The sequence below is a fragment of the Cheilinus undulatus genome, linkage group 14 (assembly GCF_018320785.1).
Source record: "Cheilinus undulatus linkage group 14, ASM1832078v1, whole genome shotgun sequence".
Taxonomy (NCBI): domain Eukaryota; kingdom Metazoa; phylum Chordata; class Actinopteri; order Labriformes; family Labridae; genus Cheilinus; species Cheilinus undulatus.
Window position 1 is genome coordinate 48,783,912 of NC_054878.1, and position 25,488 is coordinate 48,809,399.

The following is a 25,488-nucleotide window of genomic DNA, read 5'->3' on the forward strand; positions in this document are numbered from 1 at the left end:
ATGAAACCAGGGTTAATGAACCCTGTGTCAATGAAACCAGGGTTAATGAATCCAGGATAAATGAAACCAGTGATTAATGAAACCAGGATTAATGAAACCAGGATTAATGAACCCTGTGTCAATGAAACCAGGGTTAATGAACCCTGTGTCAATGAAACCAGGGTTACTGAAACCAGGATAAATGAAACCAGGATTAATGAAACCAGGATTAAAAAAGCCAGGGTTAATGAAACCAGGATAAATGAAACCAGGGTCAATTTAACCCAGGTTAATGAAACCAGGATTAATGAAACCAGGATAAATGAATCCAGGGTTAATGAAACTAGGATTAATGAAACCAGGATAAATGAAACCAGGATTAATGAAACCAGGGTTAATGAAACCAGGGTTAATGAAACCAGGATAAATGAAACCAGGATTAATGAAACCAGGGTTAATGAAACCAGGGTTAATGAAACCAGGATTAATGAAACCAGGATTAATGAAACCAGGTTTAATGAAACCAGGGTTAATGACACCCGGGTAAATGAAACCAGGATTAATGAAACCAGGATTAATGAAGCCAGGGTTAATGAAACTAGGATTAATAAAACCAGGATTAATGAAACCAGGGTTAATGAACCCTGTGTGTCAATGAAACCAGGGTTAATGAAACCAGGATTAATGAAACCAGGGTTAATGAACCCTGTGTCAATGAAACCAGGGTTAATGAAACCAGGGATTAATGAAACCAGGATTAATGAAACTAGGGTTAATGAACCTTGTGTCAATGAAACCAGGGTTAATGAACCTTGTGTCAATGAAACCAGGGTTAATGAAACCAAGATTAATGAAACCAGGGTTAATGAAACCAGGCTAAATGAAACCAGGATTAATGAAACCAGGGTTAATGAAACCAGGGTTAATGAAACCAGGATTAATGAAACTAGGATTAATGAAACCAGGGTTAATGAAACCAGGGTTAATGAACCCTGTGTCAATGAAACCAGGGTTAATGAAACCAGGGATTAATAAAACCAGGATTAATGAAACCAGGGTTAATGAACCCTGTGTCAATGAAACCAGGGTTAATGAAACCAGGGTTAATGAAACCAGGGTTAATGAAACCAGGGTTATTGAAACCAGGATAAATGAAACCAGGATTAATGAAACCAGGATAAATGAAACCAGGATTAATGAAGCCAGGGTTAATGAAACTAGGATTAATGAAACCAGGATAAATGAAACCAGGATAAATGAAACCAGGGTTAATGAAACCAGGGTTAATGAAACCAGGATAAATGAAACCAGGGTTAATGAAACCTGGGTTAATGAAACCAGAGTTATTGAACCCTGTGTCAATGAAACCCGGGTTAATGAAACCAGGATTAATGAAACCAGGGTTAATGAAACCAGGATAAATGAAACCAGGATTAAAGAAACCAGGATTAATGAAACTAGGATTAATGAAACCAGGATAAATGAAACCAGGATTAATGAAACCAGGATTAATGAAACCAGGGTTAATGAAACCAGGATAAATGATACCAGGATTAATGAAACCAGGGTTAATGAAACCAGGATTAATGAAACCAGGGTTAATGAACCCTGTGTCAATGAAACCAGGATAAATGATACCAGGATTAATGAAACCAGGGTTAATGAAACCAGGATTAATGAAACCAGGGTTAATGAACCCTGTGTCAATGAAAGCAGGATAAATGATACCAGGATTAATGAAACCAGGGTTAATGAAACCAGGATTAATGAAACCAGGGTTAATGAACCCTGTGTCAATGAAACCAGAGTTATTGAACCCTGTGTCAATGAAACCAGGGTTAATAAAACAAGGATTAATGAAACCAGGGTTAATGAAACCAGGATTAATGAAACCAGGGTTGATGAAACCAGGGTTAATGAACCCAGGATTAATGAAACCAGGGTTAATGAAACCAGGGTTAATGAAACCAGGATTAATGAAACCAGGATTAATGAAACCAGGGTTAATGAAACCAGGGTTAATGAAACCAGGATTAATGAAACCAGGTTTAATGAAACCAGGCTTAATGACACCCGGGTAAATGAAACCAGGATTAATGAAACCAGGATTAATGAAGCCAGGGTTAATGAAACTAGGATTAATGAAACCAGGATAAATGAAACCAGGGTTAATGAAACCAGGGTTAATGAAACCAGGGTTAATGACATCCGGGTTAATGAAACCAGGATTAATGAAACCAAGATTAATGAAACCAGGATTAATGAAACCAGGGTTAATGAAACTAGGATTAATGAAACCAGGATAAATGAAACCAGGATAAATGAAACCAGGATTAATGAAACCAGGGTTAATGAACCCTGTGTGTCAATGAAACCAGCGTTAATGAAACCAGGGTTAATGAAACCAGGGTTAATGAAACCAGGGTTAATGAACCCTGTGTCAATAAAACCAGGGTTAATGAAACCAGGGATTAATGAAACCAGGATTAATGAAACCAGGGTTAATGAACCCTGTGTCAATGAAACCAGGGTTAATGAATCCAGGATAAATGAAACCAGGATTAATGAAACCAGGATTAATGAAACCAGGATTAATGAACCCTGTGTCAATGAAACCAGGGTTAATGAACCCTGTGTCAATGAAACCAGGGTTACTGAAACCAGGATAAATGAAACCAGGATTAATGAAACCAGGATTAATGAAGCCAGGGTTAATGAAACCAGGATAAATGAAACCAGGGTCAATTTAACCCAGGTTAATGAAACCAGGATTAATGAAACCAGGATAAATGAATCCAGGGTTAATGAAACTAGGATTAATGAAACCAGGATAAATGAAACCAGGATTAATGAAACCAGGGTTAATGAAACCAGGGTTAATGAAACCAGGATAAATGAAACCAGGATTAATGAAACAAGGGTTAATGAAACCAGGGTTAATGAAACCAGGATTAATGAAACCAGGATTAATGAAACCAGGTTTAATGAAACCAGGGTTATTGACACCCGGGTAAATGAAACCAGGATTAATGAAACCAGGATTAATGAAGCCAGGGTTAATGAAACTAGGATTAATAAAACCAGGATAAATGAAACCAGGATTAATGAAACCAGGGTTAATGAACCCTGTGTGTCAATGAAACCAGGGTTAATGAAACCAGGATTAATGAAACCAGGGTTAATGAACCCTGTGTCAATGAAACCAGGGTTAATGAAACCAGGGATTAATGAAACCAGGATTAATGAAACTAGGGTTAATGAACCTTGTGTCAATGAAACCAGGGTTAATAAACCCTGTGTCAATGAAACCAGGGTTAATGAAACCAAGATTAATGAAACCAGGGTTAATGAAACCAGGCTAAATGAAACCAGGATTAATGAAACCAGGGTTAATGAAACCAGGGTTAATGAAACCAGGATTAATGAAACTAGGATTAATGAAACCAGGATTAATGAAACCAGGGTTAATGAACCCTGTGTCAATGAAACCAGGGTTAATGAAACCAGGGATTAATAAAACCAGGATTAATGAAACCAGGGTTAATGAACCCTGTGTCAATGAAACCAGGGTTAATGAAACCAGGGTTAATGAAACCAGGGTTATTGAAACCAGGATAAATGAAACCAGGATTAATGAAACCAGGATAAATGAAACCAGGATTAATGAAGCCAGGGTTAATGAAACTAGGATTAATGAAACCAGGATAAATGAAACCAGGATAAATGAAACCAGGGTTAATGAAACCAGGGTTAATGAAACCAGGATAAATGAAACCAGGGTTAATGAAACCTGGGTTAATGAAACCAGAGTTATTGAACCCTGTGTCAATGAAACCAGGGTTAATGAAACCAGGATTAATGAAACCAGGGTTAATGAAACCAGGATTAATGAAACCAGGTTTAATGAAACCAGGGTTAATGACACCCGGGTAAATGAAACCAGGATTAATGAAACCAGGATTAATGAAGCCAGGATTAATGAAACTAGGATTAATAAAACCAGGATAAATGAAACCAGGATTAATGAAACCAGGGTTAATGAACCCTGTGTGTCAATGAAACCAGGGTTAATGAAACCAGGATTAATGAAACCAGGGTTAATGAACCCTGTGTCAATGAAACCGGGGTTAATGAAACCAGGGATTAATGAAACCAGGATTAATGAAACTAGGGTTAATGAACCTTGTGTCAATGAAACCAGGGTTAAGGAACACTGTGTCAATGAAACCAGGGTTAATGAAACCAAGATTAATGAAACCAGGGTTAATGAACCCTGTGTCAATAAAACCAGGGTTAATGAAACCAGGGATTAATGAAACCAGGGTTAATGAAACCAGGATTAATGAAACTAGGATTAATGAAACCAGGATTAATGAAACCAGGGTTAATTAACCCTGTGTCAATGAAACACAATGAACCCTGTGTCAATGAAACCAGGGTTAATGAAACCAGGATAAATGAAACCAGGGTTAATGAAACCAGGGTTAATGAAACCAGGATTAATGAAACCAGGGTTAATGAAACCAGGGTTAATGAAACCAGGATTAATGAAACCAGGGTTAATGAAACCAGGGTTAATGAAACCAGGGTTAATGAAACCAGGGTTAATGAACCCTGTGTCAATGAAACCAGGGTTAATGAAACCAGGGATTAATGAAACCAGGATTAATGAAACCAGGGTTAATGAACCCTGTGTCAATGAAACCAGGGTTAATGAACCCTGTGTCAATGAAACCAGGGTTAATGAAACCAGGATAAATGAAAACAGTGATTAATGAAACCAGGATTAATGAAACCAGGGTTAATGAACCCTGTGTCAATGAAACCAGGGTTAATGAACCCTGTGTCAATGAAACCAGGGTTAATGAAACCAGGATTAATGAAACCAGGGATTAATGAAACCAGGATAAATGAAACCAGGGATTAATGAAACCAGGATTAATGAAACCAGGTTAATGAAACCAGGGTTAATGAAACCAGGGTTAATGAAACCAGGATAAATGAAACCAGGATTAATGAAACCAGGATAAATGAAACCAGGATTAATGAATCCAGGGTTAATGAAACTAGGATTAATGAAACCAGGATAAATGAAACCAGGATTAATGAAACCAGGGTTAATGAAACCAGGGTTAATGAATCCGGGATAAATGAAACCAGGATTAATGAAACCTGGGTTAATGAAACCAGAGTTATTGAACCCTGTGTCAATGAAACCAGGGTTAATGAAACCAGGATTAATGAAACCAGGGTTAATGAAACCAGGATTAATGAAACCAGGGTTAATGAAACCAGGGTTAATGAAACCAGGGATTAATGAAGCCAGGGTTAATGAAACTAGGATTAATGAAACCAGGATAAATGAAACCAGGATTAATGAAACCAGGGTTAATGAACCCTGTGTGTCAATGAAACCAGGGTTAATGAACCCAGAGTTAATGAAACCAGGATAAATGAAACCAGGGTTAATGAAACCAGGGTTAATGAACCCTGTGTCAATAAAACCAGGGTTAATGAAACCAGGGATTAATGAAACCAGGGTTAATGAAACCAGGGTTAATGAACCCTGTGTCAATGAAACTAGGGTTAATGAAACCATGATAAATGAAACCAGTGATTAATGAAACCAGGATTAATGAAACCAGGGTTAATGAACCCTGTGTCAATGAAACCAGGGTTAATGAACCCTGTGTCAATGAAACCAGGGTTATTGAAACCAGGGATTAATGAAACCAGGATTAATGAAACCAGGGTTAATGAACCCTGTGTCAATGAAACCAGGGTTAATGAACCCTGTGTCAATGAAACCAGGGTTAATGAAACCAGGATTAATGAAACCAGTGATTAATGAAACCAGGATTAATGAAACCAGGGTTAATGAACCCTGTGTCAATGAAACCAGGGTTAATGAACCCTGTGTCAATGAAACCAGGGTTAATGAAACCAGGATAAATGAAACCAGGATAAATGAAACCAGGGTTAATGAAACCAGGGTTAATGAAACCAGGATTAATGAAACCAGGATTAATGAAACCAGGTTTAATGAAACCAGGGTTAATGACACCCGGGTAAATGAAACCAGGATTAATGAAACCAGGATTAATGAAGCCAGGATTAATGAAACTAGGATTAATAAAACCAGGATAAATGAAACCAGGATTAATGAAACCAGGGTTAATGAACCCTGTGTGTCAATGAAACCAGGGTTAATGAAACCAGGATTAATGAAACCAGGGTTAATGAACCCTGTGTCAATGAAACCAGGGTTAATGAAACCAGGGATTAATGAAACCAGGATTAATGAAACTAGGGTTAATGAACCTTGTGTCAATGAAACCAGGGTTAAGGAACACTGTGTCAATGAAACCAGGGTTAATGAAACCAAGATTAATGAAACCAGGGTTAATGAACCCTGTGTCAATAAAACCAGGGTTAATGAAACCAGGGATTAATGAAACCAGGGTTAATGAAACCAGGATTAATGAAACTAGGATTAATGAAACCAGGATTAATGAAACCAGGGTTAATGAACCCTGTGTCAATGAAACACAATGAACCCTGTGTCAATGAAACCAGGGTTAATGAAACCAGGATAAATGAAACCAGGGTTAATGAAACCAGGGTTAATGAAACCAGGATTAATGAAACCAGGGTTAATGAAACCAGGGTTAATGAAACCAGGATTAATGAAACCAGGGTTAATGAAACCAGGATTAATGAAACCAGGGTTAATGAAACCAGGGTTAATGAACCCTGTGTCAATGAAACCAGGGTCAATGAAACCAGGGATTAATGAAACCAGGATTAATGAAACCAGGGTTAATGAACCCTGTGTCAATGAAACCAGGGTTAATGAACCCTGTGTCAATGAAACCAGGGTTAATGAAACCAGGATAAATGAAAACAGTGATTAATGAAACCAGGATTAATGAAACCAGGGTTAATGAACCCTGTGTCAATGAAACCAGGGTTAATGAACCCTGTGTCAATGAAACCAGGGTTAATGAAACCAGGATTAATGAAACCAGGGATTAATGAAACCAGGATAAATGAAAGCAGGGATTGATGAAACCAGGATTAATGAAACCAGGTTAATGAAACCAGGGTTAATGAAACCAGGATAAATGAAACCAGGATTAATGAAACCAGGATAAATGAAACCAGGATTAATGAATCCAGGGTTAATGAAACTAGGATTAATGAAACCAGGATAAATGAAACCAGGATTAATGAAACCAGGGTTAATGAAACCAGGGTTAATGAAACCAGGATAAATGAAACCAGGATTAATGAAACCTGGGTTAATGAAACCAGAGTTATTGAACCCTGTGTCAATGAAACCAGGGTTAATGAAACCAGGATTAATGAAACCAGGGTTAATGAAACCAGGATTAATGAAACCAGGGTTAATGAAACCAGGGTTAATGAAACCAGGATTAATGAAGCCAGGGTTAATGAAACTAGGATTAATGAAACCAGGATAAATGAAACCAGGATTAATGAAACCAGGGTTAATGAACCCTGTGTGTCAATGAAACCAGGGTTAATGAAACCAGGGTTAATGAAACCAGGGTTAATGAACCCCGTGTCAATGAAACCAGGGTTAATGAAACCAGGGATTAATGAAACCAGGATTAATGAAACCAGGGTTAATGAACCCTGTGTCAATGAAACCAGGGTTAATGAACCCTGTGTCAATGAAACCAGGGTTAATGAAACCAGGATTAATGAAACCAGTGATTAATGAAACCAGGATTAATGAAACCAGGGTTAATGAACCCTGTGTCAATGAAACCAGGGTTAATGAACCCTGTGTCAATGAAACCAGGGTTAATGAAACCAGGATAAATGAAACCAGGATAAATGAAACCAGGGATTAATGAAACCAGGATTAATGAAACCAGGATTAATGAAACCAGGTTAATGAAACCAGGGTTAATGAACCCAGGGTTAATGAAACCTGTGTCAATGAAACCAGGGTTAATGAAACCAGGATAAATGAAACCAGGATTAATGAAACCAGGATTAATGAAACCAGGGTTAATGAAACCAGGATTAATGAAACCAGGATTAATGAAACCAGGATAAATGAAACCAGGATTAATGAAACCAGGTTAATGAAACCAGGGTTAATGAACCCAGGGTTAATGAAACCTGTGTCAATGAAACCAGTGTTAATGAAACCAGGGTTAATGAAACCAGGGTGTAGCATCTGATTTAAAATGTACTACCTTTAGAGCCATTAAGGACAAAAATGTCCCACTGACTCCCATTCAAACCACATTTTTTGATCTCGTAGCCATTGCATGCATCTTGTATTCTGCAATGTTATGGTTTCATTTTTCAGAAAAGTGGATGTTTTTGTCCTTAATAGCTTTAAAAGGTAGTAAATTAAAGAGATACCTGAGGGTTACAGAGTTCTACCTTTTAGCATGTTTTATTGCTGTACTAGCGTGTTGTGTTTGTGTTAAATGTCCTTCTTACAGACCTGGACCTGCTCCCAGCTGTGTGTCCTTCAAAAGTGACGCATCCGTTCAAAGATTTGTTGAGTTTCATGATGGACATCAGTCTGACTCTCAGAGGTCAGATATTAACGTCTGTAGTTCTGAGGAACGTTTAATAATTCTACCTGTTAGCATCTTTTATTGCTGTGCTAACATGTGTTTGTGTTAAATGTCCTTCTACATGCAGACCTGGACCTGCTCCCAGCTGGGAGTCCTTCAGCAGTGATCGGTCTATTGGTGAACCTCTATCCTTCAGAGACGGGCGTCAGTCTGGTCTACTGAAGTAAGAACAGAAACGGTCTCTACTGAGGTTTGATGTCTTTGTTCTGATCACGTCGTCTTCTTGGACTCATGTTTGGGGAGCTGAGTTCTGATATCAGACCAGTAAATTATCAGTAATAAGGATATTAAACATGCAGATGGATTCTGGGAGATGCTAGCAAAGCCCACGTGCGGCGTTTTTAGTGGGGACGTAGGTTACGGATGTCTGATGTCTGCGGCCAGGAGCCTCTCGGGAAAAGGAGAGATCATCACAGCAAGCTTCATAACAGGCATTTTCCAAGGACTTTCCTTTGTGTATCTATTTTCTATTATCATAAACCAAAGTCTCTGCAGCATTCAGAGCTTTCTCACACGTGTCTGTGTTTGTTGGGACGGGTGGCAGTTCTTTTTCACTAAAGCTATCTAAACTGTGTGTTAAATCATGTCCATACTTCATACTGTGTTTATTCTACAGAGATCAGCAGCAGGGATCAGACGCTCCCATTGGTCAGTCTACCTGGGGCCAGCAAACCCAGCTGGACTCCATTTTTATGGTGAGTAAAAGTACAACAGCTTACAACAAGAAGTTAGCTTTGAACTTCAGTTAAGTTTATAGAGTATGTTCATCCCCTTCCTAAACACTGTTCAAGCTCAGGTTCATATATTCTGTTCTGTTCCAGCTCCTGGAGCAGAATATTGTCCACTTTGTGAAGAGTGAGCTGAAGAAGATCAAGAGAGTTCTGAGTCCAGATTACCCAGAATGCTTAGTACTGGATGATGAGGAGGAGGAGCAGAGGAGGAGCAGCAGAGAGGCGTTTCTGAAGATCACGCTGTACTTCCTGAGGAGGATGAAGCAGGAGCAGCTGGCCGACTGTCTACAGAGCAGTGAGGGGATTTGATCAGATCAGATGTATTAATCAGTGTTTTATTCAGACAGGCAGGACGGCGTGGGGGGGGGGGGGGGGGGGGGGTGTTGAGGAGTCCCAGGCTGGATATTAAACCAAGCCACCCATATCAAGAACAACATCCCCATAGAAACCACCAGGTTACCAGTGCTCCAGGTTTAATAATCTAAATGTTTAAAGGATCATTCAGTATTTCTGGGGTTGGGTTGTTGTAGGAGTTCTTTGCAATAGTGGTGCCATTAGGCTCTAATGGTTTCAGTGGTTTCAGTGGTTTCAGTGACACTGCCCCTTTAAACAGAACACAGAAACTGGGGAAACTAGGCTTCACAGCACCACAGACGGGTAAAGCTGCGCTGCATGATTTAACAACATTAAGGTCAAAATGAGCCAAAAACCAAGCTGGCTCGTATAAATACAGCACTTTTTATTTTTCTTCAGCTGATTTCTTCTGCTGAAGCCGATGGACCTAACCGAACCTTACGTCCTTAACTCATCATTGTACCCTGTATGATCGAGTTGGCTGGCCTTCTCTATCAAAGCGTAGGCTAAACCATTGACATGTCTTTATTTATAAGGCTTTACTAAATCTGCTTCCATCATATTTGTGTATTCTTATTCATGTGAAAAGTTCTGGAAGTTACAGTCTTCGCTCTGTGACTCAGAAACTTATTTTTGCTCTCTGTCCCCAAAGTCCGTCTTGAAATGGGTAAAAAGAGTTTCAGGTACGCGGCTCCTGCAGCCTGGAATCTTCTGCAGGAGACTCTGGTGTCTAGGGGAGCTGGTCTCTTTAAATCTTTTTACAAGTAGGTTGAAGGCGTTGGAGGATGAAGCTTTAGTTGTAGATGTTTTGACCAATGACCTTGTGCTCTGTGATTGCAGTTTGTTTGACCTGTGTTTTTTTTAACTGTAATATTTCACGTCTGTAACTCTGTTCATTGTGCTGCTGCCCTTCTTGTCCAGGACACTCTTGTAAATGGGATTTTTGATCTCAGTGTTCGCATTGCAAAATAGTGCCAAACACAGAGGCTCTCTGGGTGTAAATGAAACTCTTCAGAAACACTCTACATCAGTGGTTCTCAACCTTGGGGTTGGGACCCCATTAGGGGTCACGAGACACTGAGAGGGGGTCACCAGATGCCATAAAAAAAACTACAAATATTTTTAAAATTACACTGTTGCTACTTAAACCAAATTTACCAAATCATAACCCTTTTTCATCACTTAACACCAATTTGCCAACTTTATCACATTTTTGCTACTTTAAACCCAGCTATGTCCATTTTAAACCCTTTCCACCACGTTTTTCTGCCTGTTTTTGTCACTTCTGAACCAATTCATGCCACTTTCTGCCTATTGTTGCCTCATTATTGCCACTAACCACTTGTTGCACCCCCTTTTGCCCATTTTAACCACAGCTATCCCGTTTACCAGATTATATACATTTTTCATCCCAGTCCAACTTATTTCTCCCAATTTTTTGCACTTTAAAGCCATTTCAGACCCTTTATTATCCTTTTTACCACTTTTTGTGTCAGTTTTTGTCAATTTAATCCATTTTTGGTTATTTTTTAACAATAATAGTAATAATAATAATAATACATTTTATTTAAGGGCGCCTTTCATGACACTCAAGGTCACCTTACAAAAGTACAAGGAAGTGCATTAATAACATAATACATATTACATATTTTTTTGCCACTTTTAACTCATTTATGTTCTTTAAAAATACAATTTCAACACCTTACCCCCATTTTTTGCCATTATTAACTAATTTAGGCAGTTTTTCACCCATTTGAATATGTTTTTAACAAAAGTTATTTTCATTTTAATAAGGCTATTTCCTACACAAATGAATAGACAGAGATATTTGTTTCTTTGATTAGAGTGCTTTTTATTTAGGTCAAATTTAAATATAGTTTTCACAGCTTAACTTCACAATAGACCATGGTTTTTCTGACCTCCTTGGGCCCCCCAGTTTGGTTGGGTCCCAGAAACCTTGGCCTTTATGCCCCCCTATTGACGGCCTTGTCTCCACATGACTATTCTAGAATGTTCCTGGCTGTTCAGCCACCTTCAGGTACAGTGAGGGTCCCCGGTCTCTGGCCCCTTTTATTTGGGGGTTGAGAACCACTACTCTACATGACGTACAATTAAACCAACATTGTTTTTTGGCCTGTTTTGTTTTTTACCTTAAATTCTCTGAATGATGCAGTGGTCCTGAACCATCTCTGGCCTTGCTTCTCCAAGCGTGTGATATTCAAAGAAGCAGTGCAGACTGAAATCTCTGGGGCTGATGGTACTACTATCACCAAATACCTCATACAACAACCCAGCTTCACTAACACTGACCTATCCCTTTAAAGTGACGGACAGAAGACATGGAGGATGCTGGTTTAAGGCTCTTCTGTTAACATGATTGGTAGAAGATCTAAGGACGCTGAGAAACTGGTCACGACTGATGTCCTTAAAAGATTCCAGGAAAAAGGAAATTACCCCCCCCCCCATGTGTACAGCTGACATTTGTTTAGGCTATCTTATAAATAATGGTTTCTTTTGTTCTTTTAGAGACTGTTGCTTCAAACTGCAGACATGAACTGAGGTCTAACCTGAAGCAGAAGTTCCAGTGTGTGTTTGAGGGGATCGCTAAAGCAGGAAACCCAACCCTTCTGAACCAGATCTACACAGAGCTCTACATCACTGAGGGAGGGACTGGAGAGGTCAACAAGGAACACGAGGTCAGACAGATCGAAACAACATCCAGGAGACCACACAGACCAGAGACTACCATCAGACAGGAAGACGTCTTTAAAGCTCCACCTGGAAGAGATGGACCAATCAGGACAGTGATGACGAAGGGCATGGCTGGCATCGGGAAAACAGTCTTAACCCAGAAGTTCACTCTGGACTGGGCTGAAGGCAAAGCCAACCAGGACATCCAGTTCACATTTCCATTCACTTTCAGAGAGCTGAATGTGCTGAAAGAGAAAGAGTTCAGCTTGGTGGAGCTCCTTCATCACTTCTTTACTGAAACCAAAGAAGCAGGACTCTGCAGGTTTGAGGACTTCCAGGTGGTCTTCATCTTTGACGGTCTGGATGAGTGTCGACTTCCTCTGGACTTCACCAACAATGAGATCCTGACTGATGTTAGCCAGTCCACCTCAGTGGGTGTGCTGCTGACTAACCTCATCAGGGGGAATCTGCTTCCATCTGCTCGCCTCTGGATAACCACACGACCTGCAGCAGCCAATCAGATCCCTCCTGGGTGTGTTGACATGGTGACAGAGGTCAGAGGGTTCACTGACCCTCAGAAGGAGGAGTACTTCAGGAAGAGGTTCAGAGATGAGGATCAGGCCAGCACAATCATCTCCCACCTCAAGACCTCCAGAAGCCTCCACATCATGTGCCACATCCCGGTCTTCTGCTGGATCACTGCTACCGTTCTGGAGGATCTGCTGAAGAATATTTGGGCAGAAGATCTTCCCGAGACCCTGACTGAGATGTTCATCTACTTCCTGGTGGTTCAGACCAAACTGAAGAGCATCAAGTATGATGGAGGAGCTGAGACTGGTCCACACTGGAGTCCAGAGACCAGGAAGATGATGGAGTCTCTGGGTAAGCTGGCTTTTGAGCAGCTGCAGAAAGGAAACCTGATCTTCTATGAACCAGACCTGATGGAGTGTGGCATCGATATCAGAGAAGCCTCCTGGTACTCAGGAGTGTTCACACAGGTCTTCAGAGAGGAGAGAGGACTGTACCAGGACCAGGTCTTCTGCTTCATCCATCTGAGTGTTCAGGAGTTTCTGGCTGCTCTTCATGTCCATCAGACCTTCTTCAACTCTGGAGTCAATCTGATGGCAGACGGCTCTTCAACGTCCTATGAATCACCAGTGACAAAGTTTTACCGGAGCGCCGTGGACCAGGCCTTACACAGTCCAAACGGACACCTCGACCTGTTCCTCCGCTTCCTGCTGGGTCTTTCATTGGGCACCAATCAGAATCTCCTACGAGGTCTGCTCACAAAGACAGGAAGTGGCTCACAGACCAATGAGGATGCAGTCCTATACATCAGGAATAAGATCTGTGGGAATATTCCTGCAGAGAAAAGCATCAACCTGTTCCACTGTCTGAATGAACTGAATGATTGTTTTCTAATAAATCATATCCAACAGGCCCTGAGATCAGGAAGTCTCTCAGATGAACTGTCCTCTCTAGAGTGGTCAGCTCTGGCCTTCATCCTGCTGTCATCAGAAAACCATCTGGACGTGTTTGACCTGAAGACATTCTCTGCTTCAGAGGAGGTTCTTTGGAGGCTGCTGCCGGTGGTCAAAGCCTCCAACAAAGCTGTGTAGGTTGATTAATCACAAATACTCCATCAATCCCTGAGGGAATGTCAGTTCTTAGATTTTCTCATACACAAAATGTACTTTAGTAGAAGAAGACATATCTGAGATGCAAACTAGTATAAGTAACGGTTCCAGAGCATGGAGTGAACATAGGATACTCATGCCCCACAGGATGAACAAGCACTCAGCAACAACTCCCTAAACCCGCTGTGTTGACCAGGGATGGGTTACCAATACCAACACTTGCAGCCAATAAATGAAAAAGAAAAAAGAACACAAGTAATTACATCAAAGACATATAAAAAATAGAGAATAAGAAATAAAATTTAAATAATGTACAGTGCTTAACAAATATATCAGAGCACCCTAACCCTAACCAAAGTCAGGTTTCTGCCACAGCTGCCCTACATTAACAGCATTGGTAATTACCAAAATCATTTTGATGTTTCTGCAATGGTTAATACACCAATATGTAGAAGCTCTTTAACCCTAATGATATTTTTAATGCTAAAATATAATTATTATTGTTATCCATGAATTTTCAAATGTATGGATTTACAAAAAAACTGAGAAAATAGTAAAGCACATTAATATTTCTGATGAATGTGTCAGATTATAGTTATTTACTGTCATTCCTGAACAGAAAAATGAGTTTTAGTGGTTGAATGTTATGCTTGATTCATTTCTGACTTCTCAGAGAAGCCCAGTGAGCCGGCTCAAATTTGGGTATAAAAAGGTGAATTCAGTTTGAAATTCCTCATTCCTGTTCAAAATGGTAAAACGTGGAGAGCTGACTGAAAATGAAAGAGTCTGCATTAAAGCACTTCATGATGCTGGATGGTCTCTGACAGATATGACAGCTGGTCTAATACATTTGTTAAGCACTGCAGATGCAAATAAAAAATGAAATGAAAATATATTGAGAAGTTAATAAATTGATCTCTAACTTTAATAAAACAAGTACATTTTAAATGATTTTATAATAAATGAATATAAAATAAGAAAAAAATAAAGTAAAAATACTAGAACAAAAAAGAAATTTGAAAAGAAGTTTGGAATTGTTAGACCCAAATCCAAAAACTGAAAGAACTGACCGTATACCAGAAGTGAAAGACTACAAGAGAATGTTTCTGTTCAATGTATTCATGGCAGATTTTGACATGTCTTCTTGGAGTTTATAATCCATTGGTATTTGAAATTGACTTTGGGGCCGCATTGAGTGACTTGGAGCTGCATGTGGCCCTCGAGCCGCAAGTTTCCCACCCCTGGTGTAGACCGATAGCGACATGTAAGCAAACACCAGGGTCGTCAAGTGGAACCCCCACTTCCCCAGAGTTCATTCATTTAAGGCCGACTCAGACTGCACAGTTTCAGCCAGACTGTGGCCCACATGCAACGTCAGAGCTCACTGTCAAACGTCGGGCCTGATTAAAAACGCTCTATTGTAACGGGACATAATTAATGACGCATCTGAGACACCAACAACCATGACTCCACAAGAATAGCATGGCACAATTTTTCTTGCATCGCCATCTAGTTTACCAACTTGACACCAATAGGAGAGCATGTGCTCCACCCATCCATCCATCCATCCATCTGTCTTCTGCCACTTGTCCGAGGTTGGGTCGCAGGGGCAGCAGCCTAAGCAGGAAAGCCCAGACTTCCCTCCCCCTGACCACTTCATACAGCTCTTCTCAGGGGATTCCCAGGTGTTCCCAGGCCAGCCGAGACACATAGTCTTTCCAGCGTGTCCTAGGTCTTCCCTGGGGCCTCCTCCCAGTGGGACCTGCCCGGAACACCTCACCAGGGAGGCATCCAGGAGGCATCTGGACCAGATGCCCGAGCCACCTCATCTGGCTCCTCTCAACGCAGAGGAGCAGCGGCTCTACTCCGAGTCTCTCCTGGATGGCTGAGCTTCTCACCCTATCTCTGAGGGAGAGCCCAGACACCCTGAGGAGGAAACTCATTTCAGCCGCCTTTATCCGTGATCTCATTCTTTTGGTCGCTACCCACCGCTCATGACCATAGGTGAGGGTGGGAACGTAGACCGACCGGTAAATCGAGAGCTTTGCCTTTCGACTCAGCTCTTTCTTCACCACGACAGACCGATGCAGAGACCACATCACTGCCGACGTCACACGATCGCCCGCTCCATTCTTCCCTCATTCGTGAACAAGACCCTAAGATACTTGAACTCCTCCACTTGGGGCAGGATCTCATTCCCATTGACCTTCTTTGACCCCCCCCACCCCCCACCCCAACGACCTGTGAACTCAAACACAGTCATGGAGACAGTGGTGACATCAGCATATGATGAGCGGCTGGGAGGCGGAGGAGTAGCGTGGCCAGACTGGCGGCCAAGACGGGACTAGGGTCCCGTCACATAGTCTGACGTGATGGTTTCGTGAAAAACAAAAAAAAAACCCTCCATGCCAACACAGAGACATCCTGTATCTTACAACCCTTCCACATGGCCATCACAGCCCAAACAACGACGCCACCCTCAGCAGATCCAGGCACCAGACATGCACGCTCTGGGCAGTGACAATGCTGATAACACGATTTATACTTGACTACACCAGATAGAGACTCCTGGTGTCCACATGAAACTGCAAAAAAAAAAAAAAAAAAAAAAAAAACAAGGGACGGGAGGGATAAAGTGTGAGGAGAGAGAGCTTAGCAAGAGGGTGTGATAAACTGGGACAAATAAAGACATTTAAAGGTGCACAGTCTATAACAGAATGAGCATTTACAGGTTCATGTCTTCACTTTCTGTTCTTCAGGCTGAATGGATGTAATCTGTCAGAGGGAAGCTGTAGAGATCTGTCCTCAGTCCTCAGCTCCCAGTCATCCCCTCTGACATGTCTGGACCTGAGCCACAACGACCTGCAGGATTCAGGAGTGAAGCTGCTGTCTGCTGGACTGAAGAGTCCCCACTGTTACCTGGAAACTCTCAGGTCAGGATGAGGCTTATTAGAAACTTTCACTCTGTCAGCAACATTTCTGTAAACCAACCCCCATTAAAATGTGATGCTGCATCTCAAGGGGCTATCCTTTATAATAACTTCAATATAATATAATTATAACCACTGCTTAACAGTTTATTAACAATATATCAGCTCTATGTTTCAGTTTTAGTATATTGCATGTAACTGTTCAACAAATTAGTTTATATATGGCCTAACTGATGTTATATATTTTCTCCCTGTATTTTCAGGCTGAGTGGATGTAACCTGTCAGAGAGGAGCTGTAGGACTCTGTCCTCAGTCTTCACCTCCCAGTCCTCCAGTCTGAGAGAGCTGGACCTGAGTAACAATGACCTCCAGGATCCAGGGGTGAAACTGCTTTCTGCTGGACTGGCCAGTCCACTCTGTGAACTGGAATCTCTCAGGTCAGGATTCAGCTGTGAACCCCTTGATCCTTTAAAGTCAGGTGGAGAAACACTGGGAATGAGTGACATTTGAATTATTATAATTCAGTCCCCAAATCAGACATAAGAAGACATACCTTTAAAATATAGCTTATTGTACTGAGATTATGTCAGTATAAGTATCAGACTTTAAATTATCAGGTGCCATTAAGACTAGGGGCGTAACGGTATTTGTATTCGTGACGGTACGGCCGTCACGGTTCGGTGCGCGCAGTAATAAGACGAATACGTCTGAGTGAGTATTAAAAAAAAGTCGAGTTCTCACTTCAATCCAGGTGGCAGCAATGAGCCTAAAAGCTGCCAGCAACCGTCATTACAGAAGAAGGAGCAGTTACAAAAACAAACGAAGAAGAGTGATGGAGGTGTGGAGTTAGAGCCAGCTTCATTTAAATCACCAGTATAGCAACGGTGCTCTGGCTCTGTGAATCAGATTAACTTTACCTTCAACTATCAGCCTCAGAGGAGAGAGGGAGGGACTCTGCAGCTGTGTCATAGCTAAAGTTATCCTCAGATTTCACACGGCTCTAACCTCTTTATCCTCCTAGATGGGCTGTGAAAAGTTCTTCCAGACTTTGTAGTAGGTCCCGTTGGTTAAAAAAGTAGTCCAGTGCTGAAGTCTGTGTTGAAATCGGCAGGAAAGACGCTATTTAGCATACTTAAGAAGCTAACTTGGTTTGTGTGATGATGCCTTCAAGTTAGCTGGGAAATTTTAGTGTTCAAAGAATGGGTGTAAATATGTCAATATATCAATGAAACTTACCTAGTTATTCAAAAATGTATTTATTTATCAATATTTTTAATAATTGAAGAACCTTTGGAGGGAGGTCGCAGCATTATTTATAATTTAAATGTAATTTATTCAGCCTATTTATTTTAATACAACTGAATTAAAGAATTGAAATTTAATTTTATTTATCCGCTTCAATCACCGTACTGAAAACATACCGAACTGTGACTTCAAAACCGAGATATGTACCGAACCAAAATTATTCTGTACCGTTACACCCCTGATTAAGACCCTGAAAATAAATCAGTGTTTAAAGTTGTTGTTTGACAGCTCACTGTGCTCTGAACCTCCAGGTCAAATTTCCGTCAGATAAAACATCTCTAAGTTTATAAAATCAAACTTCAAAATCATGGAAAATGGGGCAGTAAAATCTGCTCCAGGATGGTGTGGGCGTGTCTGTTACATGAGCTGAAGTCATGCCCACTCAGGAAAAATTTGATACTCTGAGGTTTAAAAAACTGCTACAATCTGATTGGAGGAAAGCTGTCATGCTATTAGCCCCGCCCACATTAAACCCAGCCAGGAAAGAGGTGAAAAACTTTTAACAGTCTAAATCCAGAATTCAGTCACATGTAGAGTTTTCATGTTTACAGAAACCAAATTCACACATTTCTAGATTGTTAGGACTCAGATGTTTAATTTCACTTTACAGGGTCTTTGAGAATCTTTACTTCTCCAGTGATACTCTGTTTGCACAGACAGTTCCCTGTATGCTCTGACACAGAGCTGTGATAACGGAATGACCCACAGGATTCTTTAAAGGACTCTAAAAACAACAATCTATTAACACTATCGGGTCAAAGGTTTTAGAAAACCCCACTTCTTCCAGTTTTTCTTTGGAATTCAAGCAGTTCAGGTCCAATGAATAGTTCGGTACAAGACATGTGCTGAACTGTCAGAGGTTAAAAAAGGTAATGTTATCAAAAACCGTAAAAAAAATATGCATTTCAGAGGTATTTTTTCAGGGAACAAGAAATGGGTTAACACCTTAAAGCTATTCTGCAGCCATGGAGGTTGATTCAGCCTTGAAAGACTACAGAGGTCCCAGCTGATTTGGATTACCTGTGACCCCCCTCTATCTGCATAAATGTGCTGGAACATTCTGTGATACCTCACCCCCATAAGCATTATTCAGTCAGTACTGTACTGCAGAAAGTATTGTGTTTCTATAAATAGGTGAGAAAAAGGTAATTAATACTGGAAGAGACACCATTACTGCACTTGGAAATGTACTGTAGGTGTTTCCTGCAGAGAAGTTGTGAAGTGGGTACAGTGTCTTGGACCATTCAGAAGCACTCAGGAACTGGCAGACCCAAAGCCACAACAGAATCAGAGGAAGAGTTTGGTAGAAGTTCTGTCAAAGAAGTGTAGAACAATATTTAGTTTCATAACTTTGAGACTGCACATGTTTAAACCACTGTGGTGATGCTTCACTCTAAATTCATGTAGATCTAGTTTAAATCCTGCTCATCTCTAAGTTTTAGGATGGAGGATTGTAATCTGCTGAAAGATTTGCTCTAATCCAATCTACAAAACTATTAAGTGAACTAAACTTAGCACAAGTACATAAAATTGTGTTACTTAGCTCTGCTGCTCATCCTACAAAAGCATGGTCCTCACAAATGTGGCTCCATTGGAAAAGGACATGAACAGGTTTAACAACAGTGTCAGCATTTTTACATCACATAAATCATCTACTAAGTTTATATCTTTTATTTCCAGTTTATCAGGCTGTCTGATCACAGAGGAAGGCTGCTCCTCTCTGGCCTCAGCTCTGAAGTCCAACCCCTCACATCTAAGAGATCTGGACCTGAGCTACAACCATCCAGGAGAGTCTGGAGCAAAGAGGCTGTCTGCTGGACTGGAGGATCCACTCTGGAGACTGGACACTCTAAGGTACACACCTGCACATCATCAAATGTGTATTCAGCTAGTTTACTTTATATTATCTTTATTTAGTCCAACATATGCGTCGACATAACAATCTACTGGCCCTATTCAAACAGCAACATGCCACTCTACTGGCCCTATTCAAACAGGAACATGCCACTCTACTGGCCCTATTCAAACAGCAACATGCCACTCTACTGGCCCTATTCAAACAGGAACATGCCACTCTACTGGCCCTATTCAAACAGCAACATGCCACTCTACTGGCCCTATTCAAACAGGAACATGCCACTCTACTGGCCCTATTCAAACAGCAACATGCCACTCTACTGGCCCTATTCAAACAGGAACATGCCACTCTACTGGCCCTATTCAAACAGGAACATGCCACTCTACTGGCCCTATTCAAACAGGAACATGCCACTCTACTGACCCTATTCAAACAGCAGCATGCCACTGTACTGGCCCTATTCAAACAGGAACATGCCACTCTACTGGCCCTATTCAAACAGCAACATGCCACTTTGAGTAACACTGTTTTACAATATTACCTTTCTCACTGATTGATGCAGACAGACGTGCAACTCCAATATTCTCTAAAGCAGGGGTTTTCAAAGTGTGTGAGAGTTAGCCTCCCTAAGAAGAAATTATTCATTCGTTGGACCCCTGACCACCAAAAGCATTGAAATTGAAAATAAATAAATAAATGAACAACATTTCAAAACATTTATGTCTTATCATTTTTAACATTAATATATCTTGGGTATTTTAGTTTGTAAATGTCCTTAAACATCTGCCTTTCCCTCTTATTCACTTATAATGCCATTAAATACCCTTTTCATTTTTTTTGGCCATTTTACAAGTTCTTTTTCCACATTTCCCCAATTTTCCACTTTTATCCCATGTTTGCCCTTTTTCACTTTTTTGCCCATTTAAGCTACCTTTCATCATTAAATATCCCCCCCACCCCAATTTATTTGATTCATTTATTTTTGCGACGTTTTTTTGCCACTTTCTCCCAATTTTTGCCACTTTTTTCTCACCCCCCCTTTTTTTTTTTACCATTTTTTGCCCCTTTTTGCCCATTTAAGCTACCTTTTGCCATTAAATACCAGTTGTTTCATTTTCTACCCAATTTTTGCCTCTCCTTTTTGCCATTTTTTCCCATTTTGCCCTTTTCACTTTTTTTTTTTTGCCACTTTTTGCCCATTTAAACTACCCTTTGCCATTACATACCACTTGTTTCCTTTTTTTTTTTGACCATTTTTGCCACTCTTGACTGCTTTTTGCCCCTTTTAGTCACTTTCCAATAATTTTTTTTTTGGTCGCTTCTCACCCATTTCTGCTACTTTCTGACCATTTTTCCACTTTTTCTCCCCATTTTCGCCCCTTTTCACCCTTTTTTTACTGCTTTTTGACCATTTTGTCACCTTTAACCTAATTTTATTGCCAGATTGCTAGATTGTGGCTTTTGCAAAGGTATTTTTAACAATTTTGCTCTCTGGTTGAGTAACACTGCTCTATAGCATAGTCCCTTTAGTAACTATAAATCTATCCATTTTGCTCCATGCACAGCAGAGGTTAGCAAAGCAAATCACCTTTTTTCTGATTTATAGTTCCACGCCTCCCCTGAAGCTCTGTGGCGCCCCCCAGGGGAGGCCCGCCTCACACTTTGAAAACCACTGATCTAAAGCAAAGGAAAACCACTGAAGTAAGAGCAGCCTCCTCCCTCTGTAGCCTCTCAGTCGTGGTGATCACCAGCAGCCATCAGCTGGGAGCTTCATCACAGCTGCACCAGGTTCTCCTGATGAGCAGGGTGATCTGTGACCTAGTTTAGTGGGGAAGTCTATCCATACATCCAAGATTTTTAAAAGTCCTTTTAAAGTGGAAGTCTGAGTGAACTTTTAGAGCTGTATGTAGCCATTCTGCCTGACACAGAGGAACAGTTAGGACTGAAATCATTCCAGCTGTGTTTCCTCTCCAGGATGGACCATGGTGGAGCCCAGAGGTTGATACCTGGTCTGAAGAAGTGTAAGTATGGAGTCAGTCTGAGCCCTGCTGACCGAGGTGTTTCTGGTGATAAACAGCTGTTTCTGTCTTTTTCTCTCTGTCAGATTCCTGCAGACTGATCTTGGACTCAAACACGGCACACGGAAACCTCAGACTGTCTGAGAACAACAGGATGGTGACCTGTGTGAGAGGGGGTCAGTCCTATCCTGATCATCCTGACAGGTTTGACTACTGGCCTCAGCTGCTGTGTGAGACTGGTCTGACTGGTCGCTGTTACTGGGAGGTGGAGTGGAGAGGAAACGTTTCAGTGTCAGTCAGCTCTAGAGGAATCAGAAGGAAAGGAGACGGTCGTGAGGGTGTGTTTGGATGCAACGATCACTCCTGGAGTCTGAGCTGCACAGGCGACAGTTACGCTGTCTGGCACGACGACAGAAGAACAGACCTCCAGGTCTCCTCGTCCTCCGTCTCCCACAGAGTAGCAGTGTACGTGGACTGTTCTGCTGGGTCTCTGTCCTTCTACAGAGTCTCCTCTGACACTCTGGTCCACCTCCACACCTTCGACACCACCTCCTCTGAACCTCTCTATCCTGGGTTTGGCTTTGGGCTGTGGTTCAATTCCTCAGTGTCTCTGTGCTCTTCCTAGGAGACAGTCTCCTCCTCCTCACCAGCCAAAGATCCAGATCATCTAAGAGCAGATCAAATCCATGTGAATTCTTTTTTTATTCACATGCTTTGCTGTCCCTCTCTGCACACTTTTCTTAAGGCACAGCATGATGTAAGATAAGTCCACCCCTCCTCCTTAATGTCTGAAAAAAAAAAAAAGTATAAAGGTGAATCCTCCAAGGATCACCTTTCCATTGAGACCAGGATGATGTCTATATGTTGAAGCATTCAGGATTAGCAGCCTTGTTATTGTAGGTGTGTATGGTTACCATGGTAACCAAGGGTCATTTCTGGAGTCTCCAGAATGAAACACCAGGACTTTCCTCTTAAAAACAGCTTTAAAATCCTCATTTTCTGTCCAGTTGAGTTTTCAGTGTAACCCCTCCCACCTACAGTCTCTGTTTCACTACAGAAATTTAATCAGACTACAAAACATTTAGTTTTTTGTCATATTTTCTCCGTACCAGTAGTTACAGAGAGTCTAACCGTTTGGGAAGGAACCTCAGTGTTAAAGTTTAAAAGGCACCTTGGATATGCTTGTACTCTAAATCAGTGGTTCTCAACCTTGGGGCCGACCCCCAGACACTAAGAGAGGGTCAGAGGTGTCAAGTAACTAAGTACAAATACTTCATTACCTTACTTAAGTAGAAATTTTGGGTATCTATACTTTACTGGAGTAATAATTTCTCCGCCTACCTTTCACTTTTACTCCTTAGATTTTAAAAATAGCGTCATTACTCCTATTTCATTTCAGCTTGTTTTCATTCCGGCTTGTCATCGTTCAAAAAAACACAAATAAAAAACCCAAAAACCTATCCAGATAAATTGCGTCATCCAGATAGAGTGAATTTGATTGTGGTTGGATGAGAATCATAAACATAATACCATTCTGACGCCCTACTGGTTTGTACGCGATCCATCACACCTGCACACATGACACAAATCACGTCACACTCCAGCAGAGAAATATCGGGGCATGTAGCCTAGTACGAAGATGTCCGTGGCAGAGACTCAAGAGAACTGGAGCGAAATGTCCCAACCAATCACCACCCAGGAGGTCGGTAGTACACATATGTGGTTCTTGAATGTATTTGCATTGTACTAAAATGTTCATTTTCAATGGGCATAAATGCTGAAACAGGTGCACCAGTATTTTTATACTTTCGGTAGTTATGAAACCAGTACTTTTATACTTTAGGTAGTTTTGAAACCAGTTCTTTTATACTTTAAGTAGTTATGAAACTAGTTCTTTTATACTTTCGGTGGTTATGAAACCAGTACTTTCATACTTTCAGAAGTTATGAAACCAGTACTTTCATACTTTCAGTAGTTATGAAACCAGTACTTTCATACTTTCAGTAGTTATGAAACCAGTACTTTCATACTTTCAGTAGTTATGAAACCAGTACTTTCATACTTTCAGTAGTTATGAAACCAGTACTTTCATACTTTCAGTAGTTATGAAACCAGTACTTTCATACTTTCAGTAGTTATGAAACCAGTACTTTCATACTTTCAGTAGTTATGAAACCAGTACTTTCATACTTTCAGTAGTTATGAAACCAGTACTTTTAAACTTCCGGTAGTTCTGAAACCAGTACTTTCATACTTTCAGTAGTTATGAAACCAGTACTTTCATACTTTCAGTAGTTATGAAACCAGTACTTTTATACTTTCAGAAGTTATGAAACCAGTACTTTCATACTTTCAGTAGTTATGAAACCAGTACTTTCATACTTTCAGAAGTTATGAAACCAGTACTTTCATACTTTCAGTAGTTATGAAACCAGTACTTTCATACTTTCAGAAGTTATGAAACCAGTACTTTCATACTTTCAGTAGTTATGAAACCAGTACTTTCATACTTTCAGAAGTTATGAAACCAGTACTTTCATACTTTCAGTAGTTATGAAACCAGTACTTTTATACTTTCAGAAGTTATGAAACCAGTACTTTCATACTTTCAGTAGTTATGAAACCAGTACTTTCATACTTTCAGAAGTTATGAAACCAGTACTTTCATACTTTCAGTAGTTATGAAACCAGTACTTTCATACTTTCAGTAGTTATGAAACCAGTACTTTTAAACTTCCGGTAGTTCTGAAACCAGTACTTTCATACTTTCAGTAGTTATGAAACCAGTACTTTCATACTTTCAGAAGTTATGAAACCAGTACTTTTATACTTTCAGTAGTTTTGAAACCACTACTTTTATACTTTCAGAAGTTATGAAACCAGTACTTTCATACTTTCAGTAGTTATGAAACCAGTACTTTCATACTTTCAGTAGTTATGAAACCAGTACTTTCATACTTTCAGAAGTTATGAAACCAGTACTTTTATACTTTCAGTAGTTTTGAAACCACTACTTTTATACTTTCAGTAGTTATGAAACCAGTACTTTCATACTTTCAGTAGTTATGAAACCAGTACTTTTAAACTTCCGGTAGTTATGAAACCAGTACTTTTATACTTTCAGTAGTTTTGAAACCAGTACTTTTATACTTTCAGTAGTTATGAAACCAGTACTTTTAAACTTCCGGTAGTTATGAAACCAGTACTTTTATACTTTCAGTAGTTATGAAACCAGTACTTTCATACTTTCAGTAGTTATGAAACCAGTACTTTTAAACTTCCGGTAGTTATGAAACCAGTACTTTTATACTTTCAGTAGTTTTGAAACCACTACTTTTATACTTTCAGTAGTTATGAAACT

At 40.4% G+C, this 25,488-nt stretch overlaps 1 protein-coding gene across 1 annotated transcript in view; it reads left to right on the plus strand.

The window, feature by feature from the left end:
- LOC121521416 (NACHT, LRR and PYD domains-containing protein 3-like) overlaps nt 1-23,566 on the plus strand; it is a 38,267-nt gene extending 14,701 nt beyond the window's left edge. The window contains exons 5-14 of the mRNA XM_041805386.1: nt 8,466-8,561; nt 8,671-8,766; nt 9,220-9,298; nt 9,425-9,629; nt 12,215-13,994; nt 16,776-16,949; nt 17,210-17,383; nt 19,932-20,105; nt 22,084-22,130; nt 22,214-23,566. Coding sequence (XP_041661320.1) covers nt 8,466-8,561; nt 8,671-8,766; nt 9,220-9,298; nt 9,425-9,629; nt 12,215-13,994; nt 16,776-16,949; nt 17,210-17,383; nt 19,932-20,105; nt 22,084-22,130; nt 22,214-22,752 — 3,364 coding nt within the window. The 3' untranslated portion in view covers nt 22,753-23,566. The remainder of the gene's footprint in view (nt 1-8,465; nt 8,562-8,670; nt 8,767-9,219; nt 9,299-9,424; nt 9,630-12,214; nt 13,995-16,775; nt 16,950-17,209; nt 17,384-19,931; nt 20,106-22,083; nt 22,131-22,213) is intronic.
- Nucleotides 23,567-25,488: the final 1,922 nt, after the last annotated feature.